At 45.3% G+C, this 19,594-nt stretch overlaps 1 protein-coding gene across 2 annotated transcripts in view; it reads left to right on the forward strand.

Moving 5' to 3' along the window:
* LOC134539906 (ketohexokinase-like) overlaps positions 1–17,461 on the forward strand; it is a 32,785-nt gene extending 15,324 nt beyond the window's left edge. The window contains exons 5-7 of one of the 2 annotated variants that reach the window (XM_063382255.1): positions 12,687–12,894; positions 16,010–16,263; positions 17,032–17,461. In XM_063382255.1, the coding sequence (XP_063238325.1) occupies positions 12,687–12,894; positions 16,010–16,263; positions 17,032–17,302 (733 nt within the window). In that variant the 3' untranslated portion in view covers positions 17,303–17,461. The remainder of the gene's footprint in view (positions 1–12,686; positions 12,895–16,009; positions 16,264–17,031) is intronic. The other variant, XM_063382256.1, reaches the window with a different exon arrangement.
* Positions 17,462–19,594: the final 2,133 nt, after the last annotated feature.

Below are 19,594 nucleotides of genomic sequence, written 5' to 3' on the forward strand. Positions count from 1 at the left end.
ATGCATCATCGAATAAGGAAGCACATTTGGAAGCTCCATCAACTAAAAAAGGCAAAAAGGAAGCACAAGTTACGAGATCTAAGTCTTAGTAAGAAATCATAATACAAGAAATAAAAACATTACATTCTTATAATTTAAATTATTTATTTTATTGCTTTAAATTATACAAATGCAAGTAAAACAAGTCAATATTGTATGTAGCCAGCATTCCTCAGTTCCTTGAGTATGAAGGATATTTCTTTGATGCACGAATAGTTTCCTGCACAAAGCGAACCATGTAGAAGTCTTAGCCGGTCAACCAATATGTTTGGATCTTTCCATGATGTGTAATCATTCTCTTCTACCACCATCTTCCTTGCACCTTTATAATAAAAATTATGATCTCTGGTGTCTTCCGTTTTACCACCAACCTCAGGGTAACTTTCATGTTTGAGACGGTGATCATCACAAGCTTGATCAGATTTATTTAATATATCACGTCGTTTCCATCGTTTCGGTCTCAGGACACCGCCACATTCTTCGATCTTGGAAGCTTTAGGTGCTTCATCATAGTCTATGTCTTTGTCAACAGCCTCAGAGTCACTGTAACAATCACCGTAGAAGGAATCGTCTTCACCCAATTTACCATAATAATTCGATGTTTATGATGTTGAAGTGTCTTCATCGTCTTCGTGCTTCCTTTTTAGGAGTCCATCATTTTTACAAAGTAGGAAAGATCTACTTGAATTCGGCTGGAATATATTCTCACTTTTCACGTTAAGGATTCTTCCATTGTCTTCATTCTTCCGTAAATCATCAACCTTCTTCAATTTAAGTTCTTTGTCGAGATCGGAAGAGCCAAGAAAATTATTGTCGTAATGCAGATCACTCTTCCTTAGGCTAGTAGATTCATCGTTGTCCTCTAGCTTGTACGCAGGCTTGGCGCTACAAGTTCTGCCATGTCTTTTTAGGCTCTCTCTCCGCGTAAACGACTTGCTACATCGAACACAACTTATCATATTGCGCAGTGGATTTTTAACACAGTCATTCTTCTCGTGTTGTCTTTTATTCTTTCTCAAGATAAACACTTTACTGCAAAACTTACACCTATGTTCTTTCGATACAGCGTCAGATCCCAAATCGGAATTCATATTAGTTACTGAGACTAATGCCAGATACCAATTGAGTGTTTTAAATTATATTCAATACTAAATAGAAATTTTTTCATATTTCATCAGCGAGAATTAATATATCTCATGCAAAAGTACTTTATGCATGAAGTTCTGCTTTTCAACAACAGATGTCGCCACATGTTGCTTGCAGGTAAATAATATTTAGTTATTTTATGCAGGATGCGGGATGCTCACTAACGATCGCAAAAGAAGGATGGCTTCGTTAGACTCCAAGGAAAAGGAAGTTCGTCTTGCATGTTGGTGCTCCACAGATGTCTCATGGAGTAATATTAATTTGACTGAGTAATGATATTTGTTAATTCCACCTGATAAAAATATTGCAAGTTTTGATTTAGTAGCATAAATTATCGAATTAAATGTAACTCCAAATAAAATGACATGTCTCATTAGAACAAAAAAAATTCCATGCAGAGAGCGGTTTCTCATAATAGTCAGAAACACTTGAAGAAACCACAGGAATGATTGCAAGAACACGGGAAAAAACCATCAAAATATTGTCAAGAATAATCAGGAGCACACTGAGAAAACCACTATAATATTAACAATAATAATCGGAAGCACACGGAGAAAACCATCATAATATTAACCAGATTAATCGGAAGCACACAGAGAAAACCACCACATTTTTCTTTGATATCATAAAATTACAAGAAAAAATATTTAAAAATAAAAATAAATTTAAAAAAAATTTAAAAAAAAATAAAAAATATGTATAAACAGTTTCTGCTAGCTTGTAAACTTATCATTGTTGAGCAAAGATAGAGTTCTTGTACAAGCCAGAAATTTATGCATTTTTTTTATTTTTTTAAATTTTTTATTAATTTATTTTTATTTTTAAATATTTTTTCTTGTAATTTTATGATATCAAAGAAAACATGTGGTGGTTTTCTCTGTGTGCTTCCGATTAATCTGGTTAATATTATGATGGTTTTCTCCGTGTGCTTCCGATTATTATTGTTAATATTATAGTGGTTTTCTCAGTGTGCTCCTGATTATTCTTGACAATATTTTGATGGTTTTTTCCCGTGTTCTTGCAATCATTCCTGTGGTTTCTTCAAGTGTTTCTGACTATTATGAGAAACCGCTCTCTGCATGGAATTTTTTTTGTTCTAATGAGACATGTCATTTTATTTTGAGTTACATTTAATTCGATAATTTATGCTACTAAATCAAAACTTGCAATATTTTTATCAGGTGGAATTAACAAATATCATTACTCAGTCAAATTAATATTACGCCATGAGACATCTGTGGAGCACCAACATGCAAGACGAACTTCCTTTTCCTTGGAGTCTAACGAAGCCATCCTTCTTTTGCGATCGTTAGTGAGCATCCCGCATCCTGCATAAAATAACTAAATATTATTTACCTGCAAGCAGCATGTGGCGACATCTGTTGTTGAAAAGCAGAACTACATGCATAAAGTACTTTTGCATGAGATATATTAATTCTCGCTGATGAAATATGAAAAAATTTCTATTTAAGTATTGAATATAATTTAAAACACTCAATTGGTATCTGACATTAGTCTCAGTAACTAATATGAATTCCGATTTGGGATCTGACGCTGTATCGAAAGAACATAGGTGTAAGTTTTGCAGTAAAGTGTTTATCTTGAGAAAGAATAAAAGACAACACGAGAAGAATGACTGTGTTAAAAATCCACTGCGCAATATGATAAGTTGTGTTCGATGTAGCAAGTCGTTTACGCGGAGAGAGAGCCTAAAAAGACATGGCAGAACTTGTAGCGCCAAGCCTGCGTACAAGCTAGAGGACAACGATGAATCTACTAGCCTAAGGAAGAGTGATCTGCATTACGACAATAATTTTCTTGGCTCTTCCGATCTCGACAAAGAACTTAAATTGAAGAAGGTTGATGATTTACGGAAGAATGAAGACAATGGAAGAATCCTTAACGTGAAAAGTGAGAATATATTCCAGCCGAATTCAAGTAGATCTTTCCTACTTTGTAAAAATGATGGACTCCTAAAAAGGAAGCACGAAGACGATGAAGACATTTCAACATCATCAACATCGAATTATTATGGTAAATTGGGTGAAGACGATTTCTTCTACGGTGATTGTTACAGTGACTCTGAGGCTGTTGACAAAGACATAGACTATGATGAAGCACCTAAAGCTGCCAAGATCGAAGAATGTGGCGGTGTCCTGAGACCGAAACGATGGAAACGACGTGATATATTAAATAAATCTGATCAAGCTTGTGATGATCACCGTCTCAAACATGAAAGTTACCCTGAGGTTGGTGGTAAAACGGAAGACACCAGAGATCATAATATTTATTATAAAGGTGCAAGGAAGATGGTGGTAGAAGAGAATGATTACACATCATGGAAAGATCCAAACATATTGGTTGACCGGCTAAGACTTCTACATGGTTCGCTTTGTGCAGGAAACTATTCGTGCATCAAAGAAATATTCTTCATACTCAAGGAACTGAGGAATGCTGGCTACATACAATATTGACTTGTTTCACTTGCATTTGTATAATGTAAAGCAATAAAATAAATAATTTAAATTATAAGAATGTAATGTTTTTATTTCTTGTATTATGATTTCTTACTAAGACTTAGATCTCGTAACTTGTGCTTCCTTTTTGCCTTTTTTAGTTGATGGAGCTTCCAAATGTGCTTCCTTATTCGATGATGCATCCAAAATGTGCTGCCTTTTCGTTGGCGGTGCTTTCAAATGTGCTGCCTTTTCGTTGTCGGTGCTTCCAATGTGCTGCCTTTTCGTTGTCGGTGCTTCCAAATGTGCTGCCTTTTCGTTGTCAGTGCTTCCAAATGTGCTGCCTTTTCGTAGTCGGTGCTTCCAAATGTGCTGCCTTTTCGTTGTCAGTGCTTCCAAATGTGCTGCCTTTTCGTTGTCGGTGCTTCCAAATGTGCTGCCTTTTCGTAGTCGGTGCTTCCAAATGTGCTGCCTTTTCGTAGTCGGTGCTTCCAAATGTGCTGCCTTTTCGTTGTCGGTGCTTCCAAATGTGCTGCCTTTTCGTTGTCGGCGCTTCCAAATGTGCTGCCTTTTCGTTGTCGGTGCTTCCAAATGTGCTGCCTTTTCGTTGTCGGTGCTTCCAAATGTGCTGCCTTTTCGTTGTCGGTGCTTCCAAATGTGCTGCCTTTTCGTTGTCGGTGCTTCCAAATGTGCTGCCTTTACGTTGTCGGTGCTTCCAAATGTGCTGCCTTTTCGTTGTCGGTGCTTCCAAATGTGCTGTCTTTTCGATGACGGTGCTTCCAAATGTGCTGCCTTTTCGTAGTCGGTGCTTCCAAATGTGCTGCCTTTTCGTTGTCGGTGCTTCCAAATGTGCTGCCTTTTCGTAGTCGGTGCTTCCAAATGTGCTGCCTTTTCGTAGTCGGCGCTTCCAAATGTGCTGCCTTTTTGTAGTCGGTGCTTCCAAATGTGCCGCCTTTTCGTTGTCGGTGCTTCCGAATGTGCTGCCTTTTCGTTGTCGGCGCTTCCAAATGTGCTGCCTTTTTGTTGTCGGTGCTTCCAAATGTGCTGCCTTTTCGTTGTCGGTGCTTCCAAATGTGCTGCCTTTTCGTTGTCGGTGCTTCCAAATGTGCTGCCTTTTCGTTGTCGGTGCTTCCAAATGTGCTGCCTTTACGTTGTCGGTGCTTCCAAATGTGCTGCCTTTTCGTTGTCGGTGCTTCCAAATGTGCTGTCTTTTCGATGACGGTGCTTCCAAATGTGCTGCCTTTTCGTAGTCGGTGCTTCCAAATGTGCTGCCTTTACGTTGTTGGTGCTTCCAAATGTGCTGCCTTTTCGTTGTCGGTGCTTCCAAATGTGCTGCCTTTTCGTTGTCGGTGCTTCCAAATGTGCTGCCTTTTCGTTGTCGGTGCTTCCAAATGTGCTGCCTTTTCGTTGTCGGTGCTTCCAAATGTGCTGCCTTTTCGTTGTCGGTGCTTCCAAATGTGCTGCCTTTTCGTTGTCGGTGCTTCCAATGTGCTGCCTTTTCGTTGTCGGTGCTTCCAAATGTGCTGCCTTTTCGTTGTCGGTGCTTCCAAATGTGCTGCCTTTTCGTTGTCGGTGCTTCCAAATGTGCTGCCTTTGCGTTGTCGGTGCTTCCAAATGTGCTGCCTTTTCGTTGTCGGTGCTTCCAAATGTGCTGCCTTTTCGTAGTTGGTGCTTCCAAATGTGCTGTCTTTTCGTTGGTGGTGCTGTCTTTTCGTTGTTGGTGCTTCCTTTTTTGTTGACTGCGCGTAGTACAAAATGTAGTGATTGAATATTTACTAGTTTATCACCTCTTGGTGTTACTAAAATATTTTACAAGGTTACTTGGTCCTTTAGAATGTATAAAAATGTCACGATGGATTACGAAGGTCATGTGGTCCTGAAATGACTAGCCTATACGTCTGATAATGACATGACTCGGTCTCATGGACTGAAGGCAATTGATCTATATGTGTGGCTTTGTACATGAACGGCTTATATGTTGTTCAGATTATAGAAAAATTAGACTTTCATAATAGGCTAATCGGCACTGATTTAATTCGTTGGTCCGGTATATTGACTTGAGTTGATTTTCGTAGAGTGAATGATTAATAAACTCCGCGAAAGGTAATGGAAAACAGAACCTAACATTTATTTAATAATTAGTTACAACTGTCTCTGGTCAAGAATCTAACCGTGGACAGGGATCCATCGATTCGATTTGTAAATTAATAAATGATTTTTTCGGAGACTATTGGAATTTTTCCCGCATTTCTAGCTAAATAATTACATGATTTCAAGATGGCGGTCAAATTTTAAGATGGTGGGTACCTCAGTAATAAATTATTACTGCACTGTAGCATGTTAGAATAAAACTAGCATGATGGTAATACGAGTACACGCACAAGATGGTGTACTCCAGCAGGTGGTCGCTCCTGGTAGCATGTACTGAACATAAAATGACGGATCCGTGATGGACATCAAGGATAAAGTCAAATTTCAAGGACAAAGTAAAATTTCAAGGTCAAAGTCAAATTTCAAGGTCAAGGTCAAATTTCTAGGTCAAGGTCAAATTTCAAGGTCAAGGTCAAAGTTCAAGGTCAAAGTTCAAGGTCAAATTTCAAGGTCAAGGTCAAGGTCAAAGTTCAAGGTCAAGGTCAAAGTTCAAGGTCAAGGTCAAATTTCAAGGTCAAGGTCAAAGTTCAAGGTCAAGGTCAAATTTCAAGGTCAAGGTCAAATTTCAAGGTCAAGGTCAAAGTTCAAGTTCAAGGTCAAAGTTCAAGTTCAAGGTCAAATTTCAAGGTCAAGGTCAAAGTTCAAGGTCAAGGTCAAAGGTGTGGTGACCAGATAATTATACTACATGATATCGGCACACTCTAGCACACGAAAACAAGATGGTGGTCTCCAGTGGATGAAGACAAGATGGCGGACATGATGTCATACCAGTTGACGATATATACCTTGGTATTGGTGGTGATAGATCAGTCTAGGTAGCTTTCATGGAGGAAGGATCGACTGTTTACTCTCGTCGGGAATCGAACCAAGGACGTACATCGATATAATCAAACAGAATTTAAATACGTTAATTTTTTGATGAATTTTGGAATTTTTTTCATTAAAATCGGATAATAAATAAAGATTTTCAAGATGGCGTCCAAATTTCAAGATGGCGGACATGACGTCATACTACCTGATGGTATATGTGCATTGACATAAGTGGTGGGGGTCAGTCTGCCAGCACCCCGCCACAGGGGAAGGATCGGTCACCATTTTTATTTTTTTTTGCCCTCACCGGGTTCGAACCGAGGACTCCGAGCTCCGTGTCGTAAATATATGTTTTTTCGATATTTTTGATTAAAATTTTATTAAGTGAATTTTTTTATAATTTTTAAAAAAATTTTCATTAAAATCGGATAATAAAAAAGTTAAAGATGGCGAGCGTAACGAAAATTGCAACGGTGACGTCATAATTCAAAATGGCGGATAACACATCGATGGAATGTTCGAGAACACAATGGCGGATCTAAGATGGTGGATCCAAGAAGGCCGTCGGGGTCAAGGTCAAAGGTCAAGGTATCCTTATTCCTAGAAATGGCTTAACTGAGGCTTGAGTTAAGGATGCTTAAGCCTATTTTAGGAATTGGTGTTCTTTCTAAGGCAAAAGACATTTGTGGTTTTTTGAAATCCTAATTTTTCCTCGAAACGGGAATTTTTCCCTCGAAAACGGGAAATTTTGAGTCATTTTGAGTCATTTTTGAGGAATTTTGAGGAATTTTTGCCGCCGTGACGTCACAAACCAAGATGGCGGAGCCGGCTCTCGGCTCCACACCCTGAACCCTGATCTCGGAAATACTATTATATACTACTGAGACTATCAAAGGCTTTGCTCATGTTGAAATAAATAGAATATTTTATTTATATCTGGATATTACGCTGGTACACATATGTAGTTATATATTACGTGTGTTTGTCAAAGATGATCTTCCTGATTGAAAACTATGTGGTGTTTACAGAAATAATATTTTTTGGAATAAAATTCATGTGCCTATAAATATTTTTTCGTCGAAAACTTCTAAAATACTACATAACAAAGGTATTATTGGTCAATAGTTTGTGGCTAAAATTTAACTTTCAATAATACTTCAAGAAACTATATTCTGATAAATGGTTTAACACACAACATCGGTATACAACCACTCACTGACTGATACACACTTAATTCAAATATTTTATGTTCAAAAGCAAATTTTTTTTAAATGTTTTAAATGTTTGTTTGAGCTTTATTTATAACATGTTTGAATGATAATTCTACAGTTACTAAAAACTAAAACGCTACAAAACTAAAAAAAAAATATTTTTGCAAACCTCCGTTCCCCCGGAGAAACCCCCGGAATGGCCACCGCATGGGGAGCCCAAGAAAAGAAACGGGCTCCCCATTTGGAAGCCACCTGGAAGGTTTTATCTTGTTCCACCCACAGTTTCTTTGGTAGCCTGACTTGTTACAAGAGATTGTATTCCTACCAGAGAAAATGCCACCATTTTGTTTGGGCAATCCGCCTTGGAGGAGCCGGGGCGCGAACCCGGGTCCTACAAGTCACAAGGCAGGCGCTCTACCCCAGAACCAGAGTGGTAGAGCGAATACTTGCAGTCTTCTTAACACTGACATGATGTTATTCCACGAGTTTACTGTAGTTTAGAGTGTCAGTACGTGCAGTAACATCTAACCTAGGTAACGAACAAATTTATGTGTTCTTATGTTGTTCGTTCAGCATGAATTATGTAATTTCATAACAGTGAAATATAATTTGTATAACAAGTAAGGCAAATTTTGACGTTACAACGTCTAATATATCGATGAACGCCGGCTGCACGCACGAAAAAGTGTCCCGTTACGCACATTGACCCGTTACGCTGCGTCCCGTTAAGCTCATTGTTCCGTTACGCTGTCGGCGAGTGCAGTAATAATAGGTTATTTACAATTTACTAAAAAAATATGGTGATTTATATAATTGATGATAGATATTTGATTACAGTTTATTAATATTAAAACTTTATAGCTAAACACCAGTTTTTTTAATTAATTACAAGTCATCTACACGTGAACTGTTTCGTCGACTGTTTATAAAGTGAAGTGAAATGTTAATGTGGTTTTCATTGCTTATTACAACAACAATTTCGGCAATAAAGATTAATTATTCTTGCATTTTAAAAATCAGATTACTAGTATAATTTCAAGTATTTATTCTTTTATTATTAAAATAAAATTGATTCAATTTTATTCATAAAAGTATGCAATCATTTCATAAATGTTTTGTTATGACGTTGTCACGTTAAACTATCGTCCGTAAACCAAATTTACAGACAACTTTTTTTTTTAGTTAGGAGATGATGTGAAATTTTTAATTAAGCTATTTTTTGTGTATCTGTGCCATATTTTATTTAAATCCTAGATTTATATTAAACAACAGCTTCAATGATGAGATACCAACTTGAGAAACTGACTTGAACTAGACTTATCAGTGGATCATCATCTGCCTATTTCGTCTGAAGACAATGTTGAGACAGCGACGCTCGGAGCTACCGGGCGTGAACTGGGAGAATGGGGAGACTGCAATAAGGATACAGAGGTGACCTCCAGCTCTGGCTGTGCAAGTCCGTGTGCCAACAATGAAGCGCGCCTTCTTGTCCCGGGCTCGGAGACCAGTGAAGAGACCACTCACAGGCTCAACACAGGGTTTTTCCTTGTTTTCCTTGTAATTTTATGTGCAGATTTTGTTCTTTTTTTACTTTTCAATACTGCATTACGCATGTTGGAGCACTGTGTCGCTGGTGCTTTCTTTGATGTTTCAAGGCACATTGGGGTAGATGCGAAAATCATTTGTTTCTGAACATCTTAATAACTTAAATAAACAAGAATAAAAGACGTGCTCCTGCTCCACGCGGGGCCCGGACCGTGACTCTGGACGGACGGCTGCCGTGCTCCGCTCCACGAGGGGCCCGGACCGTGACTCTGGACGGACGGCTGCCGTGCTCCGCTCCACGAGGGGCCCGGACCGTGACTCTGGACGGACGGCTGCCGTGCTCCGCTCGACGCGGGGCCCGGACCGTGACTCTGGACGGACGGCTGCCGTGCTCCGCTCGACGAGGGGCCCGGACCGTGACTCTGGACGGACGGCTGCCGTGCTCCGCTCGACGCGGGGCCCGGACCGTGACTCTGGACGGACGGCTGCCGTGCTCCGCTCCACGAGGGGCCCGGACCGTGACTCTGGACGGACGGCTGCCGTGCTCCGCTCCACGAGGGGCCCGGACCGTGACTCTGGACGGACGGCTGCCGTGCTCCGCTCCACGAGGGGCCCGGACCGTGACTCTGGACGGACGGCTGCCGTGCTCCGCTCGACGAGGGGCCCGGACCGTGACTCTGGACGGACGGCTGCCGTGCTCCGCTCGACGAGGGGCCCGGACCGTGACTCTGGACGGACGGCTGCCGTGCTCCGCTCGACGAGGGGCCCGGACCGTGACTCTGGACGGACGGCTGCCGTGCTCCGCTCCACGAGGGGCCCGGACCGTGACTCTGGACGGACGGCTGCCGTGCTCCGCTCGACGAGGGGCCCGGACCGTGACTCTGGACGGACGGCTGCCGTGCTCCGCTCCACGAGGGGCCCGGACCGTGACTCTGGACGGACGGCTGCCGTGCTCCGCTCGACGAGGGGCCCGGACCGTGACTCTGGACGGACGGCTGCCGTGCTCCGCTCGACGAGGGGCCCGGACCGTGACTCTGGACGGACGGCTGCCGTGCTCCGCTCGACGAGGGGCCCGGACCGTGACTCTGGACGGACGGCTGCCGTGCTCCGCTCCACGAGGGGCCCGGACCGTGACTCTGGACGGACGGCTGCCGTGCTCCGCTCCACGAGGGGCCCGGACCGTGACTCTGGACGGACGGCTGCCGTGCTCCGCTCGACGAGGGGCCCGGACCGTGACTCTGGACGGACGGCTGCCGTGCTCCGCTCCACGAGGGGCCCGGACCGTGACTCTGGACGGACGGCTGCCGTGCTCCGCTCGACGAGGGGCCCGGACCGTGACTCTGGACGGACGGCTGCCGTGCTCCGCTCCACGAGGGGCCCGGACCGTGACTCTGGACGGACGGCTGCCGTGCTCCGCTCGACGAGGGGCCCGGACCGTGACTCTGGACGGACGGCTGCCGTGCTCCGCTCCACGAGGGGCCCGGACCGTGACTCTGGACGGACGGCTGCCGTGCTCCGCTCCACGAGGGGCCCGGACCGTGACTCTGGACGGACGGCTGCCGTGCTCCGCTCGACGAGGGGCCCGGACCGTGACTCTGGACGGACGGCTGCCGTGCTCCGCTCCACGAGGGGCCCGGACCGTGACTCTGGACGGACGGTTACCATGCTCCGCTCCACGTGGGGCCCGGACCGTGACTCTGGACGGACGGCTGCCGTACTCCGCTCGACGCGGGGCCCGGACCGTGACTCTGGACGGACGGCTGCCGTACTCCGCTCGACGCGGGGCCCGGACCGTGACTCTGGACGGACGGCTGCCGTACTCCGCTCGACGCGGGGCCCGGACCGTGACTCTGGACGGACGGCTGCCGTGCTCCTGCTCCACGCGGGACCCGGACCGTGACTCTGGACGGACGGTTACCATGCTCCGCTCCACGTGGGGCCCGGACCGTGACTCTGGACGGACGGCTGCCGTACTCCGCTCGACGCGGGGCCCGGACCGTGACTCTGGACGGACGGCTGCCGTGCTCCTGCTCCACGCGGGGCCCGGACCGTGACTCTGGACGGACGGCTGCCGTGCTCCGCTCCACGTGGGGCCCGGACCGTGACTCTGGACGGACGGCTGCCGTACTCCGCTCGACGCGGGGCCCGGACCGTGACTCTGGACGAACGGCTGCCGTGCTCCTGCTCCACGCGGGGCCCGGACCGTGTCTCTTGACGGACGGCTGCCGTGCTCCTGCTCCACGCGGGGCCCGGACCGTGACTCTGGACGGACGGCTGCCGTGCTCCGCTCCACGTGGGGCCCGGACCGTGACTCTGGACGGACGGCTGCCGTACTCCGCTCGACGCGGGGCCCGGACCGTGACTCTGGACGAACGGCTGCCGTGCTCCTGCTCCACGCGGGGCCCGGACCGTGTCTCTTGACGGACGGCTGCCGTGCTCCTGCTCCACGCGGGGCCCGGACCGTGACTCTGGACGGACGGCTGCCGTGCTCCTGCTCCACGCGGGACCCGGACCGTGACTCTGGACGGACGGCTGCCGTACTCCGCTCGACGCGGGGCCCGGACCGTGACTCTGGACGGACGGCTGCCGTGCTCCTGCTCCACGCGGGGCCCGGACCGTGACTCTGGACGGACGGCTGCCGTGCTCCGCTCCACGTGGGGCCCGGACCGTGACTCTGGACGGACGGCTGCCGTACTCCGCTCGACGCGGGGCCCGGACCGTGACTCTGGACGGACGGCTGCCGTGCTCCTGCTCGACGCGGGGCCCGGACCGTGACTCTGGACGGACGGCTGCCGTGCTCCTGCTCCACGCGGGGCCCGGACCATGACTCTGGACGGACGGCTGCCGTGCTCCTGCTCGACGCTGGGCCCGGACCGTGACTCTGGACGGACGGCTGCCGTGCTCCTGCTCCACGCGGGGCCCGGACCATGACTCTGGACGGACGGCTGCCGTGCTCCTGCTTGACGCGGGGCCCGGACCGTGACTCTGGACGGACGGCTGCCGTGCTCCTGCTCCACGCGGGGCCCGGACCATGACTCTGGACGGACGGCTGCCGTGCTCCGCTCGACGCTGGAGCCCGGACCGTGACTCTTGACGGACGGCTGCCGTGCTCCTGCTCCACGCGGGGCCCGGACCGTGACTCTGGACGGACGGCTGCCGTGCTCCGCTCGACGCTGGAGCCCGGACCGTGACTCTTGACGGACGGCTGCCGTGCTCCTACTCCACGCTGGGGCAATGACCGTGACTCTTGACGGACGGCTGCTTTGCTCCTGCTGCAAGCTGGGGCCCGGACCGTGACTCTTGACGCGTCGAGGGACCGTGCCCCCAGCTTCGTGGTGGACGACTTCGCTCGGCGCGGCATCTCCACGGAGCACTGCGTCATGTACGACCAGCTGTCCGGCCCGCTGGCCGTCGTGCTGACCAACAGGCAGAACGGCTCGCGCACCATCATCCACACGGACAGCGACCTGCCCGAGCTGTCCCTCGAGGACTTCCGCCGGCTGGACCTGTCGCAGTACTCCTGGATACACTTCGAGGTACGCCCCTAACCCCGACAATCCTTTTTGGCCTTGTTTATAAACCACGTAAGAATGCAAAACAACCGGCAACGGCTTTATGTTAGATCACCCAGGGGCGCAACAATATGGGGGGTGCAAGGGTATTTTGCCCCCCCCCCCTTCTGAAACCTTGAAGTGGGGGCAAACGGGGGCAAAGAAAGTGCTGTGTAATCAATTTTTAGATAATAACACTGCTTAAATAGCACCATTTTACACCTTGAAATACAAATTTTCCCGGGGGAGGACCCACCGATTCCCCGCTTCAATAGGGGGGATCGATGATTCTTTATAAAAAGGTATATTGCCCCCCCCCCCTTTTTGGAAATTTAGTTGTTGCGCCCCTGAGATCACCGGTGTATAATCCAATCAAGAATGCAAAGAACGTAAAATGTTCAATAACCACATTATTGTAGAGCACCGGTTTATTAAGAACGCAAAAACGCAAAACGTTCAGCGACCACATGAATTTAGGATACCGGTTAATTATAAACTACGCAATGCTCAATAATGCAAACCAGGTATTGTTCAACTTTCAACTCTCTTGTGTTTTTTTTTTTTTGCTTGACTTTCCGACTGCCATATTTGAACAAAAGTATTCTAAAAAAAATGTTTAATGTTTCACTGTGTTTCTTCTTAGCATAGAGGTCCATCATATTTGTTTTATGTTCACACACTGAAACAAAATCACACTTTTTAAACAAACTATTGACACTTAATTTTTTTTTTTCAAGATAAATATGAATTTTCAAGAGAAACCCCCAGGGTAGAAAAACTTTTTCTACTGTTTTGCCATTTTGAGTTATAGGGTTGGTAACGTCTTGCGACTTGCGTATTTTATGAGCGATTGTGGATTTTCTTGCGTTTGTTACGTGTATGCCCTGTTTCATAGTTGCTTCTCTTGCGTGGTGTGCCAACCCAGCCCTAGACGTTACAGTGAATTTGCCGACGTCTCGACGAACAATGCTCCTAGAATAAACGAAGATTTATCTGCATGGTTCCAGATGACTGTGTGTTCGTAGAAACTGCGCCACAGTTCTGTGCTCTGTCCAGAGCAGTGCAAACGCGCGATCTTGAGAGGAAGGAAAGAGAGTGTTTCTGCTCGCGCACTCGACAACTATTTGTTATTACTCCACTAAGATTCTTGTGGTTTAAGATCCAGTATTTGTGAATTTACGAATCTATCCATTAGTTTGCGAAGATCACTTGGTGATTTGTGACCAGTGTTTTTCGTAAAATAAAGTGGTAAAGTTTAAAAATTTTACCAGGACCAAAACGGAGAGCTTCCTATTCCAGGTTTTATATTTACTTAAAACACTGTTAAACTAGTAATCATCTTAAGTTACTTAACATTCACTAAATAAATAAAGCCACGATTATTTGGCGGATTGCAAAGTAGACTTGAAGCTTCACGCTAATGATTGGACTACATTTTTCTTGACACGCTCTTGACCACACAATGAGAAAAGTGGTCAAATTTATGTGACAACTTTATCGACAAAATTTGCATTTTAAAACTGCTTCATAATGAACGGGCTAGCTATGTCAAGCATTTTTGTGAAATATATCGGTGATTCTATATAAAAAAATATATGTATTACGTACAATTTGCATAGTTAGTTGCACACATTATATATTGAAAGTTGTCATGCAATACCGTGCTGTGTTGCCAACCCCCCAACCTAAAGTTAATATCGCAACACTGAGACACACTTCCAACAAGAGGATACACACACCTTTCGTTAAAAATTCGTTTACCCCGAAAAACTTACGTTGACTTCAAAACAACCCATTTTCGCCCTCCCCTCATTCCCCTGCCCTCCTTTCACCATCCCCCTCCACCAATGACTTCACTCCCAACCCCCTCTTACCAACCCTAAACCATCCTCTTATTCCCCCTCTCCATCATATTTTTCAATAATATTTTTTTTTACATTTGTTGTGTATAATAAGGGCTAAGAGTGTTGTGATAGGCGGTCGGAGGACCATGGAACGGAAAGGTAAGGTAAGTGGAGGGGAGGTAATTTGAAAGGGTTAAAAGGTGTCATGAGGATATTCAAATTAATCGTAAGAAGGAGAGGAGGGTAAGGATTGCGGAGGAAAAGGCAAGGGAGGAACCTGGGTGAAAGTGGGGAAGGTGGGGGAAACAATGTAATGATGAGAAAATGTTGGAAAAATCTGTCATTGGGTATTCAAATTAATCTGGATAAGGAGAGAAGGATGCAAGACGTGGAGGAGAAGGTGATGGAAGACTGTGGAGGACTGGAAATAAGTGTGAGGGAAAGTTGATGGAAAGGGAATGAGTATGAGGGAGGAGCAGTTTCAAGTTCAGGAATGTAGGGGAAGGTGTATGGAGAGGAGGAATGAGCTGTGAGAGGAAGGTATAGGGGACTTAGAGGTAGTGGAGGGTAATTCAGGTGGAATGATGGTAGATAACATCGTGTGTCTCTCGCACGTTCTGTCACTCTTGCTCTTCTTTCTTTATAATTGTTTTAACAAAAGATTTTTTATAAAAAAATAAGGTCACTATGATATAAACTGACACAGAAATATCTCAAAAAAGGATTTTACTGTAACAAAATGGCACTATATAAATATATATAACTAATTAATTCTAGTAACCATTCACCTCAATGTTCGTAGTTTTAAATATTTACAATATGGGTTCATGGCGCATGAAACAAGTAGTTCTTGTGCTCGTGGAGGCAAGCTGATGTAAGGTCACTCAAAATCTCTCGACATTGAAGGTGCTCGGCAGAGAGGAGAGAGCAACCTTCGGGAGAATGTTGTTGGTGGGGAGGCATGGAGCGCTGGTGGCTGAAGACACCCACCAGCGCTCCACTGCCAACACTTGCCTGCTGGATCATGCGACTTAACTCAGCCTGTGCTGGTCAGACAAGAATGTGCATATGTGCATGGTGTGTGTGTGTGTGCACAGGGCCGCAACGTGCAGACGGTTGCCCGCATGATAGAGGACGTGGACTGCTGGAACGACCAGCTGACCATGGGAGTCAAGCCCATGCCGGTCAGGGTGTCGGTGGAGCTGAAGTGACCAGACAAGAATGTGTATATGTACATAGTGTGTGTGTGTGCACAGGGCCGCAACGTGCAGACGGTTGCCCGCATGATAGAGGACGTGGACTGCTGGAACGACCGGCAGACCACGGGAGTCAAGCCCATGCCGGTCAGGGTGTCGGTGGAGCTGGAGAGACCACGTGCCTGGCAGGAAGAGATCATGGCGGTAGCGCCCCTGGCCGATGTGGTGTTCGTGTCCAAGGACTTCGCGCACTTCATGAAGTGGGAGGGCGTCGACCAGACGCTGGCAGCAGTGGCCGAGCACGTCAAGCCCAGGTGAGAACGGCGAGGCGCTCCAGTTATGGATAAGTGTGAATCCATATAGATGAACATTTAAAGTTTTGGGAAGATAAGAAACATTTCTCTCGCTGATGTCACCGTCTTGCTTACACAGAGCCAGCCATATCATGACTCCATGCGGCGACGGAACAAGTTAGAGCAGCGCTAAGTCACTGAGCTCAATATCCAGTCCTGGGATTTGTATCCTGATTTTTCTTTTTTATGGATCCCCTAAATCGCTCCAAGCGAACTCTAGGATACTTCATAACGAATATTGCACAGCTCATTTCCCCATATCCCCAGTGTGTGTGTTTCTGTCTCTAATGATCTCATTATCAATGTAAAGTTAAGCTCAATTAAAAAAAATCCTTCTGCATGCTCTAAGCAAAATCCGACACTCCATAGATTAAAGAAGTGAAAGAGTTTGTTTCTGCAGTCTTTGCCATTATAATAGTACTTTAAGTCAAAATTAGAGTTGCTTCCCTCCCTTTCCTTTTCATATCTGGTTAGAAAAACAAATTTTTGCTATAACTAATTATAATTGTATTCCATGCAGTTTTGTTGTTATTTTAATATTTTAATAATACTCACTTGATGGTGGTATTTTTACTATTCTTCCTAGCGAGTTTCTTTCAAACTATCAAACACAATTCTAGCATATTAACCTTTATACACCTACTATATTTTTTGCTATCCAATTGCTAACCAGTTGACTTGAACTTCGGAACAGACACCCGCTCCACAGTATAATGTTGCTTGTTACAGCGCAACTATAATAGTAACTTGGGGTGAACAGGGCGCAGTTGCCAGATCACCAGATGGCGTTGTTGTCAAGTCTCCGAGCTTCCCTCCAGAGGAAGTGCTGGAGACCCTGGCTGCAGGGGACACGTTCGTCGGCGCCGTTGTGTACAGCCTGAACTGCGGGAACACCCTGCTGGACGCCATTACTCTGGGTTGCCAGATAGCGGGCGCTAAGGTGGGGATGTACGGCGTGGACGGTCTCCAAGAAGTTCATCGAAAAATCATGGGCAAATAAATACCACAGGAAAGTTTTAACCAGGTTCATAGGTCTGTGGTACAAATGTTTACTTAAATGTTTATAATATTTTTTTTTTTACAAATTTTTCAGATAGTTTGTCACTTTTAAATGTATTAAGTTCAGATTTTTATTGTTAAAATAAAATTTTTAGCTTTTTGCAATGTTCTATTGCTACTCTTGAAAAATTTCATTTATGTTTTTTAAAATGCCATTCTCTAGCAAAATAGATAAACCTAAGCAAAAATTGGCACAAAAAGAGAATGCATTCCTAAAACGAACTCTTAGCAGAATTATGTCACGTTTAGATTGTATTTTTATATATATATAGTTATCGTAAGGTTACAATTGTATTATATGTGTAACTATTTTTGTGTAAATAGTTATTGAATTTCTTTCTAGGTTTTGGAGTGTAGTAGACCAACACCGAATAATGTGTTTATCGGGATATTCTGGTACTTATAATAATATATTAATTTTTATATTTATAAGGGGGGTGTGGTTTACCAAAGGGAAAACTGAGTGGGTATTTGAAGGCCTCTGTAAAGGGGCTAGGTTCAAACAACATCCCTTATGTTTGGTCCCACATGCATGGTCAGAAATATAAATCAAGGGAGTGGGGGCAAATAATTTTGTCGGGCTTCCCCTCCATATTATTTAATTTCCATCTTTTCAACATTACGATTTAAAAAATGCAAGTATTGCTGTGGCCATAACTGTAAATATGATGATGTGCGTATCATATTACATCTAATATTTCGTATTATTTCTTTAAAAAAATAATAAACTAGTAATTTTTATCCTACCAGGGTGAAACCAAACATTAAAAAAGTCGGGGAACTCAACCAGGGGTGGGGAAGGGCTAGTTCCTGGACCTCAGCTGTTTGTCCCCTTAACCCCCCCTCCCCCCCCCCCCCAGGGTCACAATGACCGCGCCGCCGCCACCAGTCCATCACATTGCCATCCGGGGCATTCAGTTTGTGCGAGACCAGAAACCCTAGTTCCTACCACTCACTCTGGGCACTGTGCTTAACTTCAGTAGAACCACTTGCATGACTGGAGGGGCTCTTGTCCTGTGGGATAGTTTGGCGCACGGGCCTGTGGGTGCGATGAGATGAGGCGTGACGCTAGAATGAACTTACGTTTCCGTGTCGTCGGCGGGGCAGGGAAGTACACTTTTCTCGAACCGACGAGAGCGGCAATGTCGAGTCGCGTCATCTCGGGCCGACCCGACGCCCGAAACATCTAGAAAAGTGGTGCCCATTCACACCACTCCACACGGTGGCCCGCGGAATTCCCAAGGCCGCTCAGCGATAGACAACAGCGCCGAGGCAGGATGATGTGCGGGGAGCTGAGGAGGGAGGTGGTAGCGATGACCCTCGTAATCCGGCCAGGCACACATATCATTCCTTGCATCAGTGGAAAGTATATGACACGGCGCGTGACGCCAGTGGCTGTGCGGGGCCGCCAGCCAGCTCCGAACCTGGCACACGTTGTGGTCCTGTCTGCATTCGTAACAACACTCTCAGTAAGTTCGGCCCCAACTGGTGGGTTGTAGTGTCGTGTTGGTGAGCTTTAGAGGCTTTTTGGTGTGCTGAAGTGCGAGTGGTTAGTTTAACTGGGAGCGGTGTGTAGTTTAAACCCCTTTGAGCCTGCCCACGCGAGAAGAAATGAAGATTCCAAACCCTTAATTGTTCTTGCAATACATTATTTTTTACTTAAATTCCTAAGTTTGTATCAGCCAAATTAACTTATTAAATAGTTTAAGTCGCATAGGACATGCTCACCATTTGACGTTTAGTCTTCCAGTATTTATTATTAGAAATCTATTGATTTTAAGTTTTTAAATGATTTTAGTAGGGCTATTCTAGGGCCTAAGCAATTTTGAATGCTGAACAGATGAAAAGTCATGTATCAAAATGTTTGCTTGTAAGATATTAGTAACTTAAAATTGCTTGGTAATTGTTTTTCTTATACAATTCATTAATATTTTCTCTTTATGTGGAAAACAATCTGCATTTCTAATTTATTTTCGTGGTTTTATTTCTGCATGCCTTCTGTTGATTTTAAGGGAAGAAAAAGAATGAGTAATACACCAACTGTCGTTTGTCCTATGTGTCCTCATGTAAATGCATACTGCAACTCATATATAGATATATTTTTAAAAAAATACGCGAAATATGCGAACTAAATATTGTGTCACAAGTTCAGAGGCTGAGATAGCATAGGACCTTGTGCATATCTGACTCAATTATGCTGGCCAATTAGTAAATAACAAGAAGTGGCAAGTGG

Source organism: Bacillus rossius, chromosome 16 (assembly GCF_032445375.1).
Source record: "Bacillus rossius redtenbacheri isolate Brsri chromosome 16, Brsri_v3, whole genome shotgun sequence".
NCBI classification, from domain to species: domain Eukaryota; kingdom Metazoa; phylum Arthropoda; class Insecta; order Phasmatodea; family Bacillidae; genus Bacillus; species Bacillus rossius.